This window comes from Microcebus murinus, chromosome 10 (assembly GCF_040939455.1).
Source record: "Microcebus murinus isolate Inina chromosome 10, M.murinus_Inina_mat1.0, whole genome shotgun sequence".
Taxonomy (NCBI): domain Eukaryota; kingdom Metazoa; phylum Chordata; class Mammalia; order Primates; family Cheirogaleidae; genus Microcebus; species Microcebus murinus.
In genome coordinates this window covers 43,865,260-43,883,608 of record NC_134113.1, presented here as the reverse complement: position 1 = coordinate 43,883,608, position 18,349 = coordinate 43,865,260, and the positions used below count along the sequence as shown (strand labels likewise).

Sequence of the window (18,349 nt, the reverse complement as noted above, 5' to 3'; positions counted from 1 at the left end):
GAGAATTCATGAGGAAAACAATGAGTAGAGGATCAAAACAAGGCATCCGTTTCTTAAATGCAGCATCTGTGAAAAGAAAAATAGCAAGATAGCTCATTTCTAACAAGTTACTACAAAAATCAAAGTCACACAGACAGACTGGATATCTTCCTGTACTTTTTCTGTAACATCATATGCCTGTCTATAAATAAAAACATGTAAGCTTAACAATTAATAAAGGTATATGGCAGAGGCCCAAACTGGTAATGAATGAACAAAGACAAAGGCAGAAAGCAGGCAAGCCCACTGACTTCCCCTCATCTAATATAAAATAAATTAAGAAAAAGCTTAGAGCTCCCACAGTACTTTTTACATACTTCAGTTTGAACTTTTTTAATACTAAACTTTGTTTATTTTCATTGTCTCCATAACATATATTACAAATTGCACCTTTGTATCCTTAAAACACACACACACACATATATATGTGTGTATAAATATATATCCTTAAATAGCTCTCCTGGCTTTGGATTCAGAATAAACAACAAATCCACAGATAAAAAATATCTTAGGCAGAAGTTTTCTAATCATCTTGGAATAACACTGTCTTTTTAAAAGGTAAAATACCTGTATGATTTTCTCTGAAACAATCTTGCAATGCTCCTAATCCAACTTTTGGTTTTAGAAACAAGTTTTTTCAAGACACTAGCACCAGAAGCTGCTGTTTCTTACCTAAATGTATGTTCCCTGCCCCCTTTACATCCCAACATCTGGGAAAGACCATTCTGGCTCTAAGTATTCTGTAAAAGTAATTTTGCGTGTCTTCCAAATAAGTGTCATTATATGTAAATCTTATATATAATGAATGTATTAAAAAATCATTGCACCATGGAAAATACAACTAGTAATGAAAATACTTAAACAATTTTTATGTTATTGCAGAGTAACTCAAGAAATACAAACCCATCATAAAACAAGAAACCTTCAGATAATTGATTCCTCAGTATAAATCCTGAGTAAACTCAGTAATATTAAAAATAGCTGAGAATAAGGTTAGAGGTAGCAAAAATCAGATATTTTGCTACTTTCCTCTCAACTTGTTCATAATCTCCACCCTCGCATATACACTTGCCCACTCTAATATAGTAAAATAAAAATGGTAAGTTTATCTTTCTCCCTCTGGCTCACATTTAGTCAGCACTAAGAGTCACACATTGTCCAAAAGAGACAGAAAATAGAAACATCAAGGAGGTAAACCTTTTCAAAAAGATAAATGAATTTAAAAGCTCTGAATTAACAGAGTTGATAAAGACACTGTTTTTCTCCCCACTTTAAATGGCAGCAATGGGAAGAAAAATCAAGAAAAGTAAAAATAGAAGCACAAAAACAGTAGGATTATGCAGAATGAAACTTTACAACATTCAATGTCAAAGTGCAATATCAGAAAGAAACAGTATTCCCCAAAATGTTTATGAGTATTTTTTCTCCAACAAGCTAAGTCAATTTCACATAAAAGACAAAATTCCTGTACCAGCAAAAACAAATGCTAATGAAACGGGCTTCTAACGTACTATTACAAATCAGATTTGACTGTCTTAGATTTTATTAGCTCACCCTAATCCGTAACACGTTAATGTTAAAAAGCAATATACCCAATAATCTAGGAAACAACGCTAGTGTAACACAGGTTACTTTAGGTATACTGACACAAGGGACAAATAAACGGTTCTGACAGTTCAGAAAAGTTACACTCGTATCTCACAGACCTAGTAATGACGCTAAAGGGAACTTGAGTAAGTGACACACCCAGGGCAGACCGCCACGTTAAGGATACAGCTCTTCCGAAGTGGAGAAGGCTCTCTCCAGCTCTGACTGCTGCTGAATCCGGATCCCGCTCCTCCTCCCAAAGGAGGTCTGCACCCCGGCTTGCCTCCTCGCTCACCCCCTCCTCGTCCCCGACTCCAGCGACTCCCACCCCGGTAAGGCCTGCCTCGAAAGCGGAAACGGTCCAAGGCTATGTGGCTCCGCTCCCAGAAAGACGGCCGGGGACTGCTTTCGGACAGTGAGCTCGAAGGCATCCGTACGGAGGGCGGGTGAGACCGGAACGGTTCTTTGGGTCGGTAGCTGCTGTGTCCCCTGAGGTGGCCCCGCTCCGACGCGTGCCGCGAGCGTGAGAAATTCCTCAGCTGCTGCTGGGAAGAGGACGATGACGAGGAAGAGCCACCGCCTCCGCCGGATCCACCGCCCCGGGCCGAGTGAGGAGGCCTTCGCCTCGGATAAGGTAACAGCCCGCCGCCGCTGCTGCTGCTGCTGCTCCGGCTCCTCATCTGGCTGTTATTATCGTCGTCACTGATCTCCCCATCTTCAAGCTCCCCTTCTTCCTTTGGCGAGAGGCCACTGGAGGCCGGGGCCGGAGTATCTGCTGTCGCCATCCGGGGAGAAGCGCTTTCCACACAACCTTAGCCCTCCGTCCCGGAATCCGCCCGACAATTGCCTTCCTCCTCTGCTCTTCTAACGGCCCCGGCTGGTGCGGCCTTCCCCTACTCGGACACCTAGCGGCCTCTGCTCCCCAACTTCCCCGCACCCTAGCTCCTTGTCGCCGGACCGTCGCAACCCACTTCCCTCTCCTAGCGCCCCCTTGCTCTTCGGCGATCGGGGCTCTTCCGCCTCGCGAGAAAGGGGCTTTGGAAGCGGCTGTCCCGGAGACGTCACTTCCTGCAACAAGCAGGAAACGACTCTCTCAATTCACGCGATAATAATTAATGACAACACGATGCTCAATGGGATTTGTAGTGTTTAGTCTCTCCTCGGGTTAGCCCTTCCGGTCTACGGGTCTCGCCCACCTCAAGCTGGGACAGCTGAGTACGTGCGGGCGTGGGCAGACCTGCTCTTAGCTGCAACCTTGAGAGAGTTTTATAGTAATCAGAGGGGAAAACGCCTCTTACTTTTATTGCCCGGAAGATTGCTGTCAAAGTGACGCAGTAGATCTACTCCCTCTAGGGGGTAGGAGGAAAGAACGGGTTGTGTCCGCCATGTTGGTGAAATCAAACGAAGGCGACTAGAGCTCTAGGATGGTCAGCTCTGCTGGCTCAAGTCCGCCATATTAATAAAGAGAGAGGGAAGGTTGACCCTCCCTCGCCTCCGCCCCCACATACACACCCCTTTTTCCCACCGGGCTCTTGAGACAACTCTTTCGACTAAGGCACGCCTGCCTCGATTGTCCAGCCTCTGCCTCAAAGAAGCTTAGCGGCCAGCTCCTCAGAACAGGCTTAAGACAGCGCCGAATGAGGGCTAAAGGGATATGCCGACCAATTGCGCCGCGGCGGGCTGTGCTACTACCTACAACAAACACATTAACATCAGCTTCCACAGGTAACTTGGGCAGGGAGCGGGGGTGATGGAAAGGGAGCTCGTATTCTGGGTATCCCTTGTGTGGAAGGAACAGGAGGATTCTACCTATTCTAATAATTTTCCCAGCTGGTAGCAGGGAAGCATCGTTTTTGTCTTTGTGTTTCCCAAATCTGACCAATGTTTCTCTCCTTTTGGGGAAGCTTTCTTTACTCTCTAAAAGAAATCCAAGTACTGTGTGGTGATTACCCCTTAGTGAAAAAGTGACAGAAGCCTACCTTAATTTTCTATTCTTTTACTTCTATATATTAGACCGGGTCTTGGCATGAATGACGCCATAAGGGACAGAGAGATCTCCCCGTTCAAGTCAGCAATCACCTTAAAAGCCTGCTGTGTTCTCGTTAAAATTAGGAAATTGTCACTAGCCAAATTGACATGGGAAGCATTTAGATTTCTAATAGTCACATAGAGTAACTGCGGAGGAATTGAGTCATCTTTAATAGCCACGGAATTAAGCAATGTTAATGGAAGTGTAAAAGATATACTTTCTGTTCTTACTAGAACTGAGTAATAAAAAGAACCTGGGTTTTATTTTTTTCCTTCGTTTACTGGAAGAGCGATCAAAATTCTTTAGTTCTATCAAGTCCGAACTCTCAAAAGCACTTTGAACATTGCCTGGAAAATAACAGGTACTCAGTAAATGTTTACCTTGTCTGCAAGTGCCTGCCACGTGGCTGAAGAAAAGAAACATTAAAAAGTTAAGTGAAAACAGGTCTGATTTTATATACCTCACAACTTATATGCTCTTAGAATGCAGAAAATTATATCCTTGACTTTTTTCCCTATTACTAAATGTACCCCTTTATTAAAAGCTACCACTTTAAAAAAAATTTTGTGATGTTTCTGTTTTTAAACTACTTTATGCAAATGTAGTGTTTTATTCATTCATAGATCAAATATGTATCGAGTTCATAATTGCCTTACATTGTGCTAAAGATCCAGAAAGTTCTTACCCTCCTGGAGTTTAGAGTTTAATGGGGGAGAATGACATAAATAGTTAAGTGCCACAGAAGAGACATTCAGAGAGACCTAACTTAGCCTTGAAAGTCAAACAACACTTCTCAAAGGATGTGACATTTCAAATGAGACCAAAGGAGGACTTAGATTTAGTCTTTTATGCTACTTAAGTATCTATTTTATCCTAAGTGTACTCTAGAAGCCATGAGGGTAGGAGAGGTAAGTAGTTTAAAAGGAAAGGTATGATTAGATTTGCATATTAAAAAGCCCTCTGGCTGCAGTGTGGAGAATTACAGTGTTACTTAGAGTGCTGGTCAAGCATCATCAGAGATGAACTTGATGAAAAAGGGGCTTATTACAGAATGTTAATTTACCTATTATTTCCTTCACAGGGAAATCCTGCTACAATGTCAACTAAATTAAATACTGTACTTAGCCAGCTGTACTTCAAACCATCACTGGATCAGGGGAAGTGAAAATTGATAAAGAAAACTAATTAGGAAGCTATGGTAAAACGAGTCCACTCTGTGTCCCACGCTAGGGTGGTATTGACAGTAGGGATGACGAGAAAGGGATAGATCTGAGAAATGTTTAAGGAAAAACTACTGAATTTAGTAATTTCATTTGGAAGATGAAAGAGAGGGAGGACTCCAGGCACCAATAACAAATTTTTTTTTTTTTTTTTTTTTTTGAGACAGAGTCTCACTCTGTTGCCCAGGCTAGAGTACCATTGCATCAGCCTAGTTCACAGCAACCTCAAACTCCCGGGCTCAAGCGATCCTTCTGCCTCAGCCTCCCGAGTAACTGGGACTGCCCGGCTAATTTTTTCTATATATTTTTAGTTGACCGATTAATTTCTATTTTTAGTAGAGACAAGGTCCCGCTCTTGCTCTGGCTGGTTTCAAACTCCTGACTTTGAGCAATCCTCTTACCTCAGCCTCCCAGAGAGCTAGGATTACAGGCATGAGCCACCACGCCTGGCCCCCAATAACAATGTTTGAGAGATGGACAGTGGTACAATAATATGCATATCATTTGCCTGTTATGAAATTAACATTTTCATGTATAACCTCAGAAATTTAAACCTTAAAACGGCATTGATTATGATAAAAATACATTCCTGTTTCATAAATACAAACAATATCTGATTAACTCTTCTTCTAGGACAGTAGATTTCTTTATCCCCATGTACAAGTTATGTTGCCTAAACTTTGTCTCTATTTTTCTTTCCTCTTAGTCCCCTCTAGTCTAAGTTTCCCTAATAATCTGAAAACTGCTCTTACTAACATGACTTCTATGTCTCTCTACATTCATTTTTCATGTTGTGTGATAATTTCCTCTTTGAAATACTGTCTACTTTTGAATTATTTGACACCAATGTTGTGATTATCTTCTTTGGCTTATCTTCAATCTCCTCTGCCAGCCCTTCTCCCCATGCCCTATCCTAGGTCTTCATACTGTTATCAAAATGATTTCAGCTATTCCTGTGGTCTCATTTTAAATCTACTCATTGATATCTCCCAAATCAATGTTTCCAGTTCATATCTCTAATAAATTCCAGAATTATAGGCCAAGTGTCTACTCAGTATTTCCCTAGTCTCCCTCCAGTCACCCAGATACAGTATCTGTATTCATGAACTGCCCTTTCTCTTAAGCCAAACATACCCCACTTCCTGTTTTCTCTTAATTAATGGAAACACCATCTCTACAGAAACTTGGAAGTCTTTATCCCTTGACTTCTTATCATTACCTATTGATTAGATTATTGCAACAGACTTAACTGGTTCACTGCTTCCTTTCATGTATTCTAGCCACTCTTCTATAAAATCAGTGGTGTGTTACTAAATGTTTAACAACTGGCTCTCTAGGGAAGGGGGAAAGCCCTGATTTGTAGTATTTCCCCAATCTCCCTGATATAAATATTCCTACCATGGCTGGTTTCAAACCACCTATATGACATCAGCAGGCCCACACTATATAGTATTTCCACCATACAGATACAATGGATATAACCTTAAGAGTTTAGATAACAGCAAAATAATTAGGAGTTTTTAATGTTTATTACCTTTAGTTTTAATTGCAAATTTAAATATAATTTAAATTTGTTTATTTTTTTAAAAATTTAAAAATACATTGTTCTATTTTATTTTTTTATTTTTTTTAACTTCATATATTTCCTCTAAGGCAGATATAATTTAATTTTTAATAATGGCTATGGTTAACAACCAGCTCCCACAAATTTTCTGTTAACAATCAGCTCTCACATTTTAGCCCTTTAATGGCTTACCAATGCCATTTTGGATAAAGTTCAAAATTACTATTTGACTTAGAAAGCCCTCCAGCATCATTTCATATCATAATATTCTTCCCTGTCCTCAAGATGTTCTTAACACTCTTCACCACTACTTCCCTCGCTAATTCCTTCTTTAAGGGCTCCTGACTAGATTAGCTCTTCCTATTTTATGGCTCCATGCAACCCTAAGACTCATGGATACTTGTAATTACTTTTATGATAAATAGCATTGATTTAGTATTTACCATGTACTGTGCACTGGGCTAAGCATTTACTCAATCCTTAAAACTGCACTAGGTACCATTCTTACCCGACTTTATAGATGATAAAAAGGAAACCCAAAAAGATTAAATAATGGGCAGGTGGGAGGGGGGAGGGGGGTGGGTATATACATACATAATGAGTGAGATGTGCACCATCTGGGGGATGGTCATGATGGAGACTCAGACTTTTGGGGGGAGGGAGGGAAATGGGCATTTATTGAAACCTTAAAATCTGTACCTCCATAATATGCTGAAATAAAAAAAAAAAGATTAAATAACATGCCTAAAGTTATCCAGCTATTATGCAAAGGAGTCACGATGGGTGCCCTGGTTTGAGTCGAGAGACAATGTTCTCAGTCACTCTGTTCTACTGCATCAAGCTATTTGCTTCCCCATTACAGTATATTCTCATAGAGGATAAGTACCATGTCTTGTTTGGTTTACAACCATGTCTTCAGTGCCTAGGACAGTGCCTGAATATAAGAAGCATTCAACTATTTATTAAAATTACAAGCAAAATAGCACTGTTTAATTTACTAAGTGATTTTCTAAAACATCTGTCATTTATGAAAGCCTGGTTCTATTATTATATAGACAGGAATATGTGCATCTGTTACCATGTTAAATTTTTTATTAGTTGTAGGTTATTATAATTTATTACTAAATTAAGCTGAACTTAAACTCAGCTTATGGGCTACATCTCTCACTCTTTGTGCTGAGAAAAATCCAAAAAACAGATCCAAAATATGACTAAGGTTACTGCTGACAAAAACATTATACCAAAATATAAAGTTTTATTCTGTTTCATCACAGATAATCCAAAGATTATTTAGTAATGCCAAATTAACCCTACTAGTTCATTCATTCACTGATTCACTCAGAAAAGTTCATTGAGTGCCTAACAGGTACAATGCTAGTTCCTGGGATAAAGTAGTGAAAAACATAGCTGCTACCCAGAAACTTACAGTCTAGTGAGGGAGATAGAAAAGTAAACAATTAGAATACAGTGATATTAGTGCTATATGATTATATTAATAGCAACATTTAACCCAGTCTTTTATCATGAAAAACTTCCTTAGTAAATGGGATTCCCAACAGTCTTAAGGAAGTAGAATTTGTTTAAGTTAAGGTTCACTTTGAGGCATTGGCTTCATAATTAAGGAACTAGTTTTATTTGTTTATTTTATTCTTTATTTTATTTTATTTTATTTTTTTTTGAGACAGAGTCTCACTCTGTTGTCTTGGTTAGAGTGCCATGGCGTCAGCCTAGCTCACAGCAACCTCAAACTCCTGGGCTCAAGCAATCCTTCTGCCTCAGCCTCCTGAGTAGCTGGGACTGCCCGGCTAATTTTTTCTATATATTTTTAGTTGGCCAATTAATTTCTTTCTATTTTTAGTAGAGATGGGGTCTTGCTCTTGCTCAGGCTGGTTTTGAACTCCTGACCTTGAATGATCCTTCCTCCTGGGCCTTCCAGAGTGGTAGGCTTACAGGCATGAGTCGCCACGCCTGGCCAAAGGAACTAATTTTAAAAAGAGCTTTAAAAAATAATTAAGGAGCTGAAAAATAATTTCAGGTAGTCTTCGTATGTCTAAAGAGTCTTAGGCCAGGTGCGGTGGCTCACGCCTGTAATCCTAGCACTCTGGGAGACCGAGGCGGGAGGATGGCTCAAGATCAGGAGTTCAAAAACCAGCCTGAGCAAGAGTGAGACCCCATCTCTACTATAAATAGAAAGAAATTAATTGGCCAACTAATATATGTAGAAAAAATTAGCCAGGCATGGTGGCGCATGCCTGTAGTCCCAGCTACTTGGGAGGCTGAGGCAGCAGGATTGCTTGAGCCCAGGAGTTTGAGGTTGCTGTGAGCTAGGCTGACGCCACGGCACTCACTCTAGCCTGGGCAACAAAGCGAGACTCTGTCTCAAAAATAATAATAATAAAAATAAAAAAATAAAGAGTCTTATACAAATGATAATGCAATGGTAGTACTTACTTGTTCTAAGTTTTTATTGAGGCTCTGACAAGAAGAATAATATACTTAACTAAAGCTTGATTTTTAGCTTAGGCTTTAGGAAACATTTCCAAACCATTAAATATTGGAACAGAGATCTTTGAAATGAGAACAGATTATCATTAAGAGGTGAGGGCTAGGCAGAGCAAATGTCTTTATCAGAAAATTTTTATTTTCTAATGAAATAGGAAAAACATATATGAAAACTTACAAAAACTATAGAGACACACAAATGTTAACATTTTCAGATCAGGATATGTTTGAGATTTAGGTGGATGGGGACAGGATATGGGAGGTTGCTGACTATAAATCTAGACTGTCATCTCATTGTACTCTCATTGCTGGTAATATGAACAAACCTAGTATATATGATATATTCAAAGCTGTTACCTAATGAGGCTTCATTTGGGGGCTTCTGAACCACGTGATCTTCCAACTTGGATTTTATTTTTTTTAACACTAATCAGTTCATAATTAATACTTAACGGATAAGGTAATCAAACTAAAGAGTTCAACTCAAACTTATTACATGTCAATACTGATTCTTATGTTTCAAATTAACCAGAAGAATTTTTAGAGACAGCCCCTTATATTTATCTCTTCCTTAACAGGTATATACTGGATGCAGATCAGTATGCAGTTGACCCTTGAATAATGTGGGGATTAGGGGTGCTGATCCCCCAACCACACAGTTGAAAATCCACATATAACTTTTGACTCCCCAAAAACTTGACTACTAATAGCCCACTGTTGACCAGAAACCTTACCAATAACAATTAACACATATTTCGTATAATTATATGTATTATATACAGTGTTCTTAAAATAGAGAAAAGAAAATGTTATTAAGAAAATCATAAGTACGAGAAAATATATTTCCTATTCATTAAGTAGAAGTGGATCACCATAAAGCATCTTCATCATTATGTTGAGTATGGAGGAGGTAGGAGAGGAGGAGTGGGTCTTGCTGTCTCAAGGTTGGCTGACAGGGAAGAGGTGGAGGAGGTGGAAGGGGAGGCAGAGAGGTAGGCACATTTGGTGTAACTTTATGGAAACATTGTAATTTCTGACTTTTTTGCTTTTTCATTTCTCTAAAAATGTTTCTGTACTATACCAATCCTTCCCCATTTGCTTTAGTTTCAGTCCCTCTATCATTGAAGGGTCCATGTCATAAAACAAGTCAAAAGCAGTCTTGAATAAGTGTCAGTTTTGTTTTCTAGCACTTGTTCAGAAACACTTATCTCCATCAAATCATCTTCTGTTAACTCCTCTGGTGTGATGTCTATTAGTTCTTGAATTTCTCCAAGTTCCATATCTTGAAACCCTTCACTGCTCCTCCACCAACTTTTTTTGCCATATCCACAGTCTTTTTCATCATTTCCTTGTGAAGTCCTGGACAACATCCAGACACACTTCTCCAGCAGGAATTTATTGTTTTGGGCTTGATGGTTTTCACTGCTTTTTCTGTAACAACAGTGGTATCTTCAATGGTATAATTCTTTTAGACTTTCATGATGTTTTCTCAGGGTTCTTTTCCACAGTGTTGACAGTCCTTTTCACAGAGGACCCTGTGTAATGAGCTTTAAGGTCCTTCTGAACCCCTAATCTAGAGGCTAAATTAGAGACATTGTATTTGGGGACAAGTAGACCACCACTTCAAGGCCTTTGGTATTGAACTTATGGCGGGACCAGGGGCATTGTCCAATATCAAAAGAACTTTAAAAGGCAGTCCCTTACTGGCGAGGTACTTCCTGACTTCATAGATAAAGCATCAACAGAGCCAATCCAAAAAAAGCATTTTCATTGTCCCAGCCTTCTTATACAACCAAAAGACTAGCAGCTGGTGTTTATCTTTTCCCCTCAAGGCTGGGGGTTTAGCAGCTTTATAAATAAGGGCAGTCCTTACCATAAACCTGACTGCATTTGCACAAAACAGTAGAGTTAGTCCATCCCTTCCTGCCTGAAATCCTGGTGCTCACTTCTCTTCCTTACTAATAAATGTCGTTTGTGGCCTTTTTTTTTTTTCCCCAGAATAAGGCACTTTCATCTGTATTAAAAACCTGTTCAGGTAGGTATCCCTTCTCCAGTGATTTTCTTAATGGCTTCTGGGAACTCACTGCTGCCTCTTGGTTGGCAGAAGCTGCTGCTTCTGTTATCTTGACATTTTTTAAGCCAAACCTTTTCTTTTTTTTTTTTTTTAGACAGAGTCTCGCTTTTGTTGCCCAGGCTAGAGTGAGTGCCGTGGCATCAGCCTAGCTCACAGCAACCTCAATCTCCTGGGCTCAGGCAATCCTCCTGCCTCAGCCTCCCGAGTAGCTGGGACTACAGGCATGCGCCACCATGCCCGGCTAATTTTTTCTATATATATATTAGTTGGCCAATTAATTTCTTTCTATTTATAGTAGAGACAGGGTCTCGCTCAGGCTCAGGCTGGTTTCGAACTCCTGACCTCGAGCAATCCGCCCGCCTCGGCCTCCCAGCCAAACCTTTTCTAAAATTATCAAACCATCCTTTGCTAGCATTAAATTCTCCAGCTTTAGATCATACACCTTCCTTTTGCTTTAAGTTGTCACACAATGACTTTTTCTTAAATCATATTACAATCTATAGGTATGCCTTTCTTATAGCAATCCTCCACCCACGTAAAAGCTGCATTTTCAACGCAAAATGAAAAGGTATTTTGCAAAAAGTGCAATGTTTTTGTGCCTGCTGGTATAACTACATCAATAGCCTCAAAAATTTTCTTTTTTTCAATGGTCCTGGATTCATTTATCTTGAAATGGCAGGCAACAACAGCTACAGGCCTCAAGCTACAGTATACTTCAAGTGATTCAAGTTTTTCTTGTATTTTCATGACTTTTCTCTGCTTCCTGGGAGCATGTCCAGCATCACTAGTGGCACTCATATGGGTCCCATGATGTTATTCAAGGTTTATGGTATTGCACTAACCGTGAAGAAAAATATTCAAGAACCACAAGAGATCACTTTTTACCATGATACACAATTTAACTATGTATCAGTTAAAACTGAGACAAAATTGCTTAGGCAGAGATGATCAGTGTCACATGAAGTTTTAAATGGAAACTTGCAACATTTGAGCTAAATACAATAGCAACAGGAGATAGCTACAAAATTATTACAATAGCACAGTATATACCACACTTAATGTTATGCAGTTATGATTTAATTTTGCATCTGTGTTTGTTTACATTTCTCTTTATTATGAATGGAGCCATGCATAGTCCATGTTTGTATAAATTTTAACTTTTTATAATTTATGTAGATCTTATGGTAGTAAATGATAGAATAGTACCTACATATAGTTTAAGTATTCATGACATACCTTTTTCTTAATTTTTTTGATATTTCTACATGGTTCATCTGCAAGTTTTTTTGAATTATCTCAAATCTAAAAAAATTTCCCATTTATTGGAAATTTATCGGAAAAACACACATATGATTAGACCTGCACAATTCAAAGCCATTGTTCAAGGGGTCAACTGTATTTTGCATTTGAAATATTAATAAATATGAAAGGAAAAACATTGCCACAAATTCTGTATTTGTATTAATTGAGCAAATTTTTGTTGAGTTCCTACTGTTTGCAAGGCACTATGCTAAGTATCAAAGATAAATAGATGAAAAGATACATTAATGATCTCTGTCCTCAAGAAACATACAATCCTTTATTTTACTGGAAATTTATTAAAATGGAAAAATTATAAAACAATGTGGTTTAGGTGTCATAATGATGGAACACAGAGGTAAGGAGTACCAGAATCTGCTTAGACTTTGCCTGATAAAATTTAATGTTTAGATATCTGATTTTCTTGACCACTTATACAAGCAGCAGAGCAAAGCATTGTAAAGTTACTCCTCCTTATAATGGTTCTATGTAAACTTGGTCTAGATCAGTTTAGTCGTGTTTTACTTTACTATGCATGTTAAGAACTAGGTTGGGAACAAATATCTCTCTCTAAAAGCTCAGGAAATTCACCAAAATCAGTTTTTTCTTTTTTTTATCATTTATAAAAATTACCATGAATTGGTTTCTGTTTCTGTGTCTGGATATTGTGAGTTTAAAATTTTTTATGTAAATGGAAGACACTTTAAACTATGACCTTTTAAATTTCTTTTAATCATTTAGGTGCAATTAGAGTATGACAGTTGAAATTTGAGTTGCCTATTTTTTTTTTAAGGTTTCCCTTGGATCCTAAAAGAAGAAAAGAATGGGTTCGCCTGGTTAGGCGCAAAAATTTTGTGCCAGGAAAACATACTTTTCTTTGTTCAAAGCACTTTGAAGCCTCCTGTTTTGACCTAACAGGACAAACTCGACGACTTAAAATGGATGCTGTTCCAACCATTTTTGATTTTTGTACCCATATAAAGTCAATGGTAGGTAATGTTACTCTCCTTTTTTTTAACCATTTTTAGAACCCATTCCTTTTTGTTTATACAATGGAGAAATTTAGGATATACTGAAATTCATACATAGTAATATACCTCAAGAAAGTTAGACTCTTATGCAGTAAAGGTGCAGGCTAAAATTAGAGCTTGGGTCTCCTGACTCCAACATTCTTCCCCCAACCCAAATTGTTTTACTATATTGGAATTTTAATTACTACCAAATATTATTAACAATTGTACCACTAATAAGACAAAAAACATACAAGTAATGAAACCTCCAGCATCGCCCTGCTCTGATTTTAAGTGACACCTAACATTTGCTAAGTGCTTTAAGGGCACTTAGGAGTACACCCAGAGTTACACCACAGGATGTCAGTTCAGAGGGAAGAAGCACCACAGAAAACTTCATAGAGCTCAGGCATTTAGGCTGGGCTTAAACACTAAAAGTTTGGAATTCAGGAGAGTGTAATCTTGACCTTGTGCAGAACAATTGCAATTGCATGGTGACAACAAAAGCCAATGGGTTGAGGGGTGAGTGGAAAATAATGAAATGTTGGCAAGTGATACTGAAAAGGAAAGTGAGAATTAAGGTACAAGATGAATTAATTAAAACAATGTTTTATCTAGTAAGGGAAGATATGATCAGAGAGGAAGTCCTAGCTGAGAAAGACAGTCACCAAAACATAAAAGGGGGTAGAATGAACACCAACAGAGGGTTTAGCTTTGAAAAGTAGGACAGGGATTTTCCTCTAAGAGAGGAAAAAATAACTGCTTCTATTATTTGTGACAGTTAAATTTGTAAATATACATGAGTTACTATCTGAATGAGAGCAGAGGTTGTGAACTCTTTGCTCTCAAAGAGTTGGTGAACTAATTATCACAGATGTTAGAAAAGCTTCATGAGGGCAAGAACTTTGTCCTTTTCACTTCTGAATCCTTACCACCTCAAATAGTGCCTCGGATATAATATGGATTCAAATTTTTATTGAACTTGAAGTATACCTTATTTTTGACATTTTGATCATTTATTCATTCAATAAATACAACTAAACTTTACGTTATGCCAGAATCTACATTAGATGCTGGGGATATAAAGACCAAAAGAGTCCCTGCTAATATCCTAGGCAAATGGACCAACTGTAGGTTTCATGAGGACAGGAACCATATTTATCTTAATTGTTAACTGCTGTGTCCCCAGGAATTCATAGTATGTGTTTTAATAAGAGTTTATTTAATGAATTAAAGACACAAATTTATGAGGATATGATATAATCTGGGAACTCTTAAGTAGTTAAGTAGTTTGCTGGAATATAAATCAAGATGGTGAATGGCAGAATAGAGTGAGATTTTAAATGATATGGTATACCATGTAAAGAATTTTTTTCCTTTATATAATGGGTAGGCAAAGAGGAATTTAGCCAGAATAGAAATGCCAAATCTGCTAGAAAAATTATTCTGGAGGCAGAATATGGAGTAATGAGGATCAAAATGAGGTAGAGAGATTAATAAAGAATAACATGGGTAATAAAGAGTAACATAGTCAAGCCATATACGATATGGGCCTGTTGTAGGTAGTGGTATTAAGAATGATGAAGAGGAGAGGATTTATGATAGAAATATTTAGGAGGTAGAATTAATAGGGCTTGAAGACTATTTGAATAAAAGAGATAAAAAACAGGCTCCTCAGGTTTCTGATTGGGGCAGAAAGTTCTTAGCCAGATTTTAAATCCTTGAAGATGTAACCATGAACAATTAATAGAAAAATCTATTTAGAAACTTGATACTTAAGAATATGTTTCTATGGATCCTACCATTTTTATTAAGTAGGACCCTGGGTCTAAAATATTCATTAAATTAAGAAAATAGTATTTAACTAAAAGGAGGATCAAATTAACATCATTGATAATAAACAAAATGTCTAAATACATACTAAATTGACCTTAGTAAGTACACTGCAAAGAGTTTTTAAAGTCTTAGTAGAATCATATTCAATAATTTAAAGAGACGTTGGAAGTCCATTGTCAATTTTCAAATCAGTGTTTGAATCTCTTTGGAGAGAGATCAAAAAGAAAATAGGTGACTAGAGTTAATTCAACCAGTTCAGAAACTTAATCCATGTTTACATGAGATGGGCTGCTGCTGTTTCCTATCAAACTTTTAAAATTGATTCTTAAAAGAATAGTTTACTGTTATCCAAAACTGGACAGTATTTATTTATTTGTGATATTCCATAATTTATATTCAACCCTCTAATTTTATTGGGCTCAGAAACTCAAGTCAAGGAATCTTTTGAAGAAAAACAACAGTTGTACTCCAGCTGGACCATCTAATTTAAAATCAAACATTAGTAGTCAGCAAGTACTACTTGAACACAGTTATGCCTTTAGGAATCCTATGGAGGCAAAAAAGAGGATAATTAAACTGGAAAAAGAAATAGCAAGCTTAAGAAGAAAAATGAAAACTTGCCTACAAAAAGAACGCAGAGCAACTCGAAGATGGATCAAAGCCACGTGCTTGGTGAAGAATTTAGAAGCAAATAACATGTTACCTAAGGGCACATCAGAACACATTTTACCAGCTGCCTTAAGCAATCTTCCTTTGGAAGATTTCAAGATTCTTGAACAAGATCAACAAGATAAAACATTACCAAGTCTCTAAATCTAATACAGACCAAGAATACTTTCATTTAAGTTGAGCTTGCATTGAACTTGATGCCCATTCTTCACTTTTTTCAGAGACAAAGATATTTATGGCCATTATGCCAAAATTCAGTATTTAATAAAGTTTTACTTGAAGTAACATTATTACTGTATAACTTATGAAGACTTGATTACAAAAAATAGAAAATTTTATGAAATTTTCATTTGAAAATGAATGGAAGTGCCTTACATGAGAATTACGTACTTAAAAATTTTGCTAGGAAATTGTATGTTTGCAAGGTGTTTTTGTTTTTCTTTTTAAACTACTGTTAAAGAACAGCTTATGACAAGTAATATGTTTAATTTATATTAGAAAAGAATTATTTCCTGTACCAAAATTGGGATATTACATTCTAAATAAGATGCTAAGTAGGATTTAACCAACATTAAATATGACCTTAAAACTACTGGGTTTTATATTAATTAAATTATTATTGGCATTGTGATTTAAAAATTTATTGAAAAAAACCTAAGGTACAGGGCAAATTTTCTTATTTAAACTTTCTGTATAGTTTTATCAGTAAAAGTGAGCTTGGCCTCTCTCATAGGAATAGATTATAAAATAGGTTGTAAAATATTTTGAAAACAGTATATTTGAATGTGAAGTACTCTTGAGTCATCCAAACTAGGTAAGGCCTCCAAGTACCTCAGACTGGTAGTCTGGTAGCTGATTATATTCACCTTCTAAGAAAATATGTAGTGAAATAATACAAAGTTCAGGATTAACTTTTACCTTAATGAAGCAAATAGATAAATGTATACTACTTTTTTTCTCATAATAAAAATATTACATTTCCAACGTCAAAATTGGTGCTCCCATGTGTGTTGATACCAAAACTCTTAAGCTTTTTTTTTTCTTTTTAACTGCTGTACAAATACATTCTATACCTCAGAAATATTAATGGCATACCAGTATAGTGGGCTTATTTTTTCTCTTCATAAACCTACAATAAAATTTAATCTCAGAAAAGTATTTACTATATCTTCACAGTTTATAAGTTAAAATGTAATCAATCAGCTTACACATCAGCTTGCTTTTTATCTCCTTTTTTAGTAAGTCAAATAGAGCAACCATAGTACATAAGGGAAATGAAATGTAGTTCTCTATAAAGATATACATACGTCTGTGATAAAGCTATGCAAATGCTAATTATCTTACAAAATAGAATTATCATAACTATTCTTATGGTTGCCACTTAAACAATTAAAGGATTTGCTTTATTTCACCAAATGTTTAATAGGAACCCTTTCCTTCAAACAGTTTTGATCAAATTATGTAAAGATTTACTAATATAAATTATTAATAAATAAGTTATTATAAGTTATTTAACCCCTTTCAAGCTTGTGATACAAACAGAAAAGTAGCATATACCTAATCATAAGTTGATGTAAATCTTTTCTATAAAGTAATGACTACGAATAAAAACTTTATTTTTCTGTTTGGATTGCCTACTTTTTTTTTCTAAATTACATTTGCTTGGATCCTGGCAACAATCTATAAGTACTCTCTTTTAATAAGGAATGACTTCTAAGCAAGTGCAAAGGTAGGAAAAGTCTCTTTTAATTCCGATGAGGTACTTACAACAAATATTTATGAAAATCCTTTTGTGGATGTATAAACCTTGTTAGTCACTTTATCTTTTTTTTTTTTTTGAGACAGAGTCTCACTTTGTTGCCCAGGCTAGAGTGAGTGCCATGGCGTCAGCCTAGCTCACAGCAGCCTCAAACTCTTGGGCTCAAGCAATCTTGCTGCCTCAGCCTCCCAAGTAGCCAGGACTACAGGCATGTGCCACCATGCCCGGCTAATTCTTTCTATATATATTAGTTGGCCAATTAATTTCTTTCTATTTATGGTAGAGACGGGGTCTTGCTCTTGCTCAGGCTGGTTTCAAACTCCTGACCTTGATCCACCCGCCTCAGCCTCCCAGAGTGCTAGGATTACAGGCATGAGCCACCACGCTGGGCCAGTCACTTTATCTTTATCCTAAGTATTGGATGTAGTTCCTTACAATTGTCATTACATGTTTTTTTTCTAATATGGTTTCAAATAGCTTTTCACCAGTATATAATCATCGAAAATTTACTGACCATATCTACTTCATTACTCAGAATAATTTGGGCAAATAATCATTTGAATAAAAACTAGTTTTTTTGGCCGGGCGCGGTGGCTCACGCTTGTAATCCTAGCACTCTGGGAGGCCGAGGCGGGCGGATTGCTCAAGGTCAGGAGTTCAAAACCAGCCTGAGCGAGACCCCGTCTCTACTATAAAAATAGAAAGAAATTAATTGGCCAACTAATATATATATATAAAAAATTAGCCGGGCATGGTGGCTC

General features: G+C 37.2%; 2 protein-coding genes across 2 annotated transcripts in view; one reads left to right on the top strand and one right to left on the bottom strand.

The window, feature by feature from the left end:
- Window positions 1-2,688, bottom strand: part of ZFC3H1 (zinc finger C3H1-type containing) — a 51,168-nt gene extending 48,480 nt beyond the window's left edge. Inside the window, exon 1 of the mRNA XM_012738845.2 lies at window positions 1,814-2,688. Coding sequence (XP_012594299.2) covers window positions 1,814-2,411 — 598 coding nt within the window. The 5' untranslated portion in view covers window positions 2,412-2,688. The remainder of the gene's footprint in view (window positions 1-1,813) is intronic.
- A 50-nt stretch (window positions 2,689-2,738) lies between these two features.
- THAP2 (THAP domain containing 2) lies at window positions 2,739-16,821 on the top strand. Its single transcript, XM_012738853.3, has 3 exons — window positions 2,739-3,351; window positions 13,108-13,303; window positions 15,584-16,821. Exons 1-3 carry the CDS (start codon window positions 3,281-3,283, stop codon window positions 15,971-15,973), a joined length of 657 nt encoding a protein of 218 aa, XP_012594307.1. The 5' UTR covers window positions 2,739-3,280; the 3' UTR covers window positions 15,974-16,821.
- Window positions 16,822-18,349: the final 1,528 nt, after the last annotated feature.

Bases quoted from the DNA above. Each gene is read 5' to 3' on its own strand.
- THAP2 (XM_012738853.3), top strand. From the start codon at position 3,281: ATGCCGACCAATTGCGCCGCGGCGGGCTGTGCTACTACCTACAACAAA. The intron at 3,352-13,107 runs GTAACTTGGGCA...TTTTTTTTTAAG, and splicing joins ATTAACATCAGCTTCCACAG to GTTTCCCTTGGATCCTAAAA. The intron at 13,304-15,583 runs GTAGGTAATGTT...TATTGGGCTCAG, and splicing joins GTACCCATATAAAGTCAATG to AAACTCAAGTCAAGGAATCT.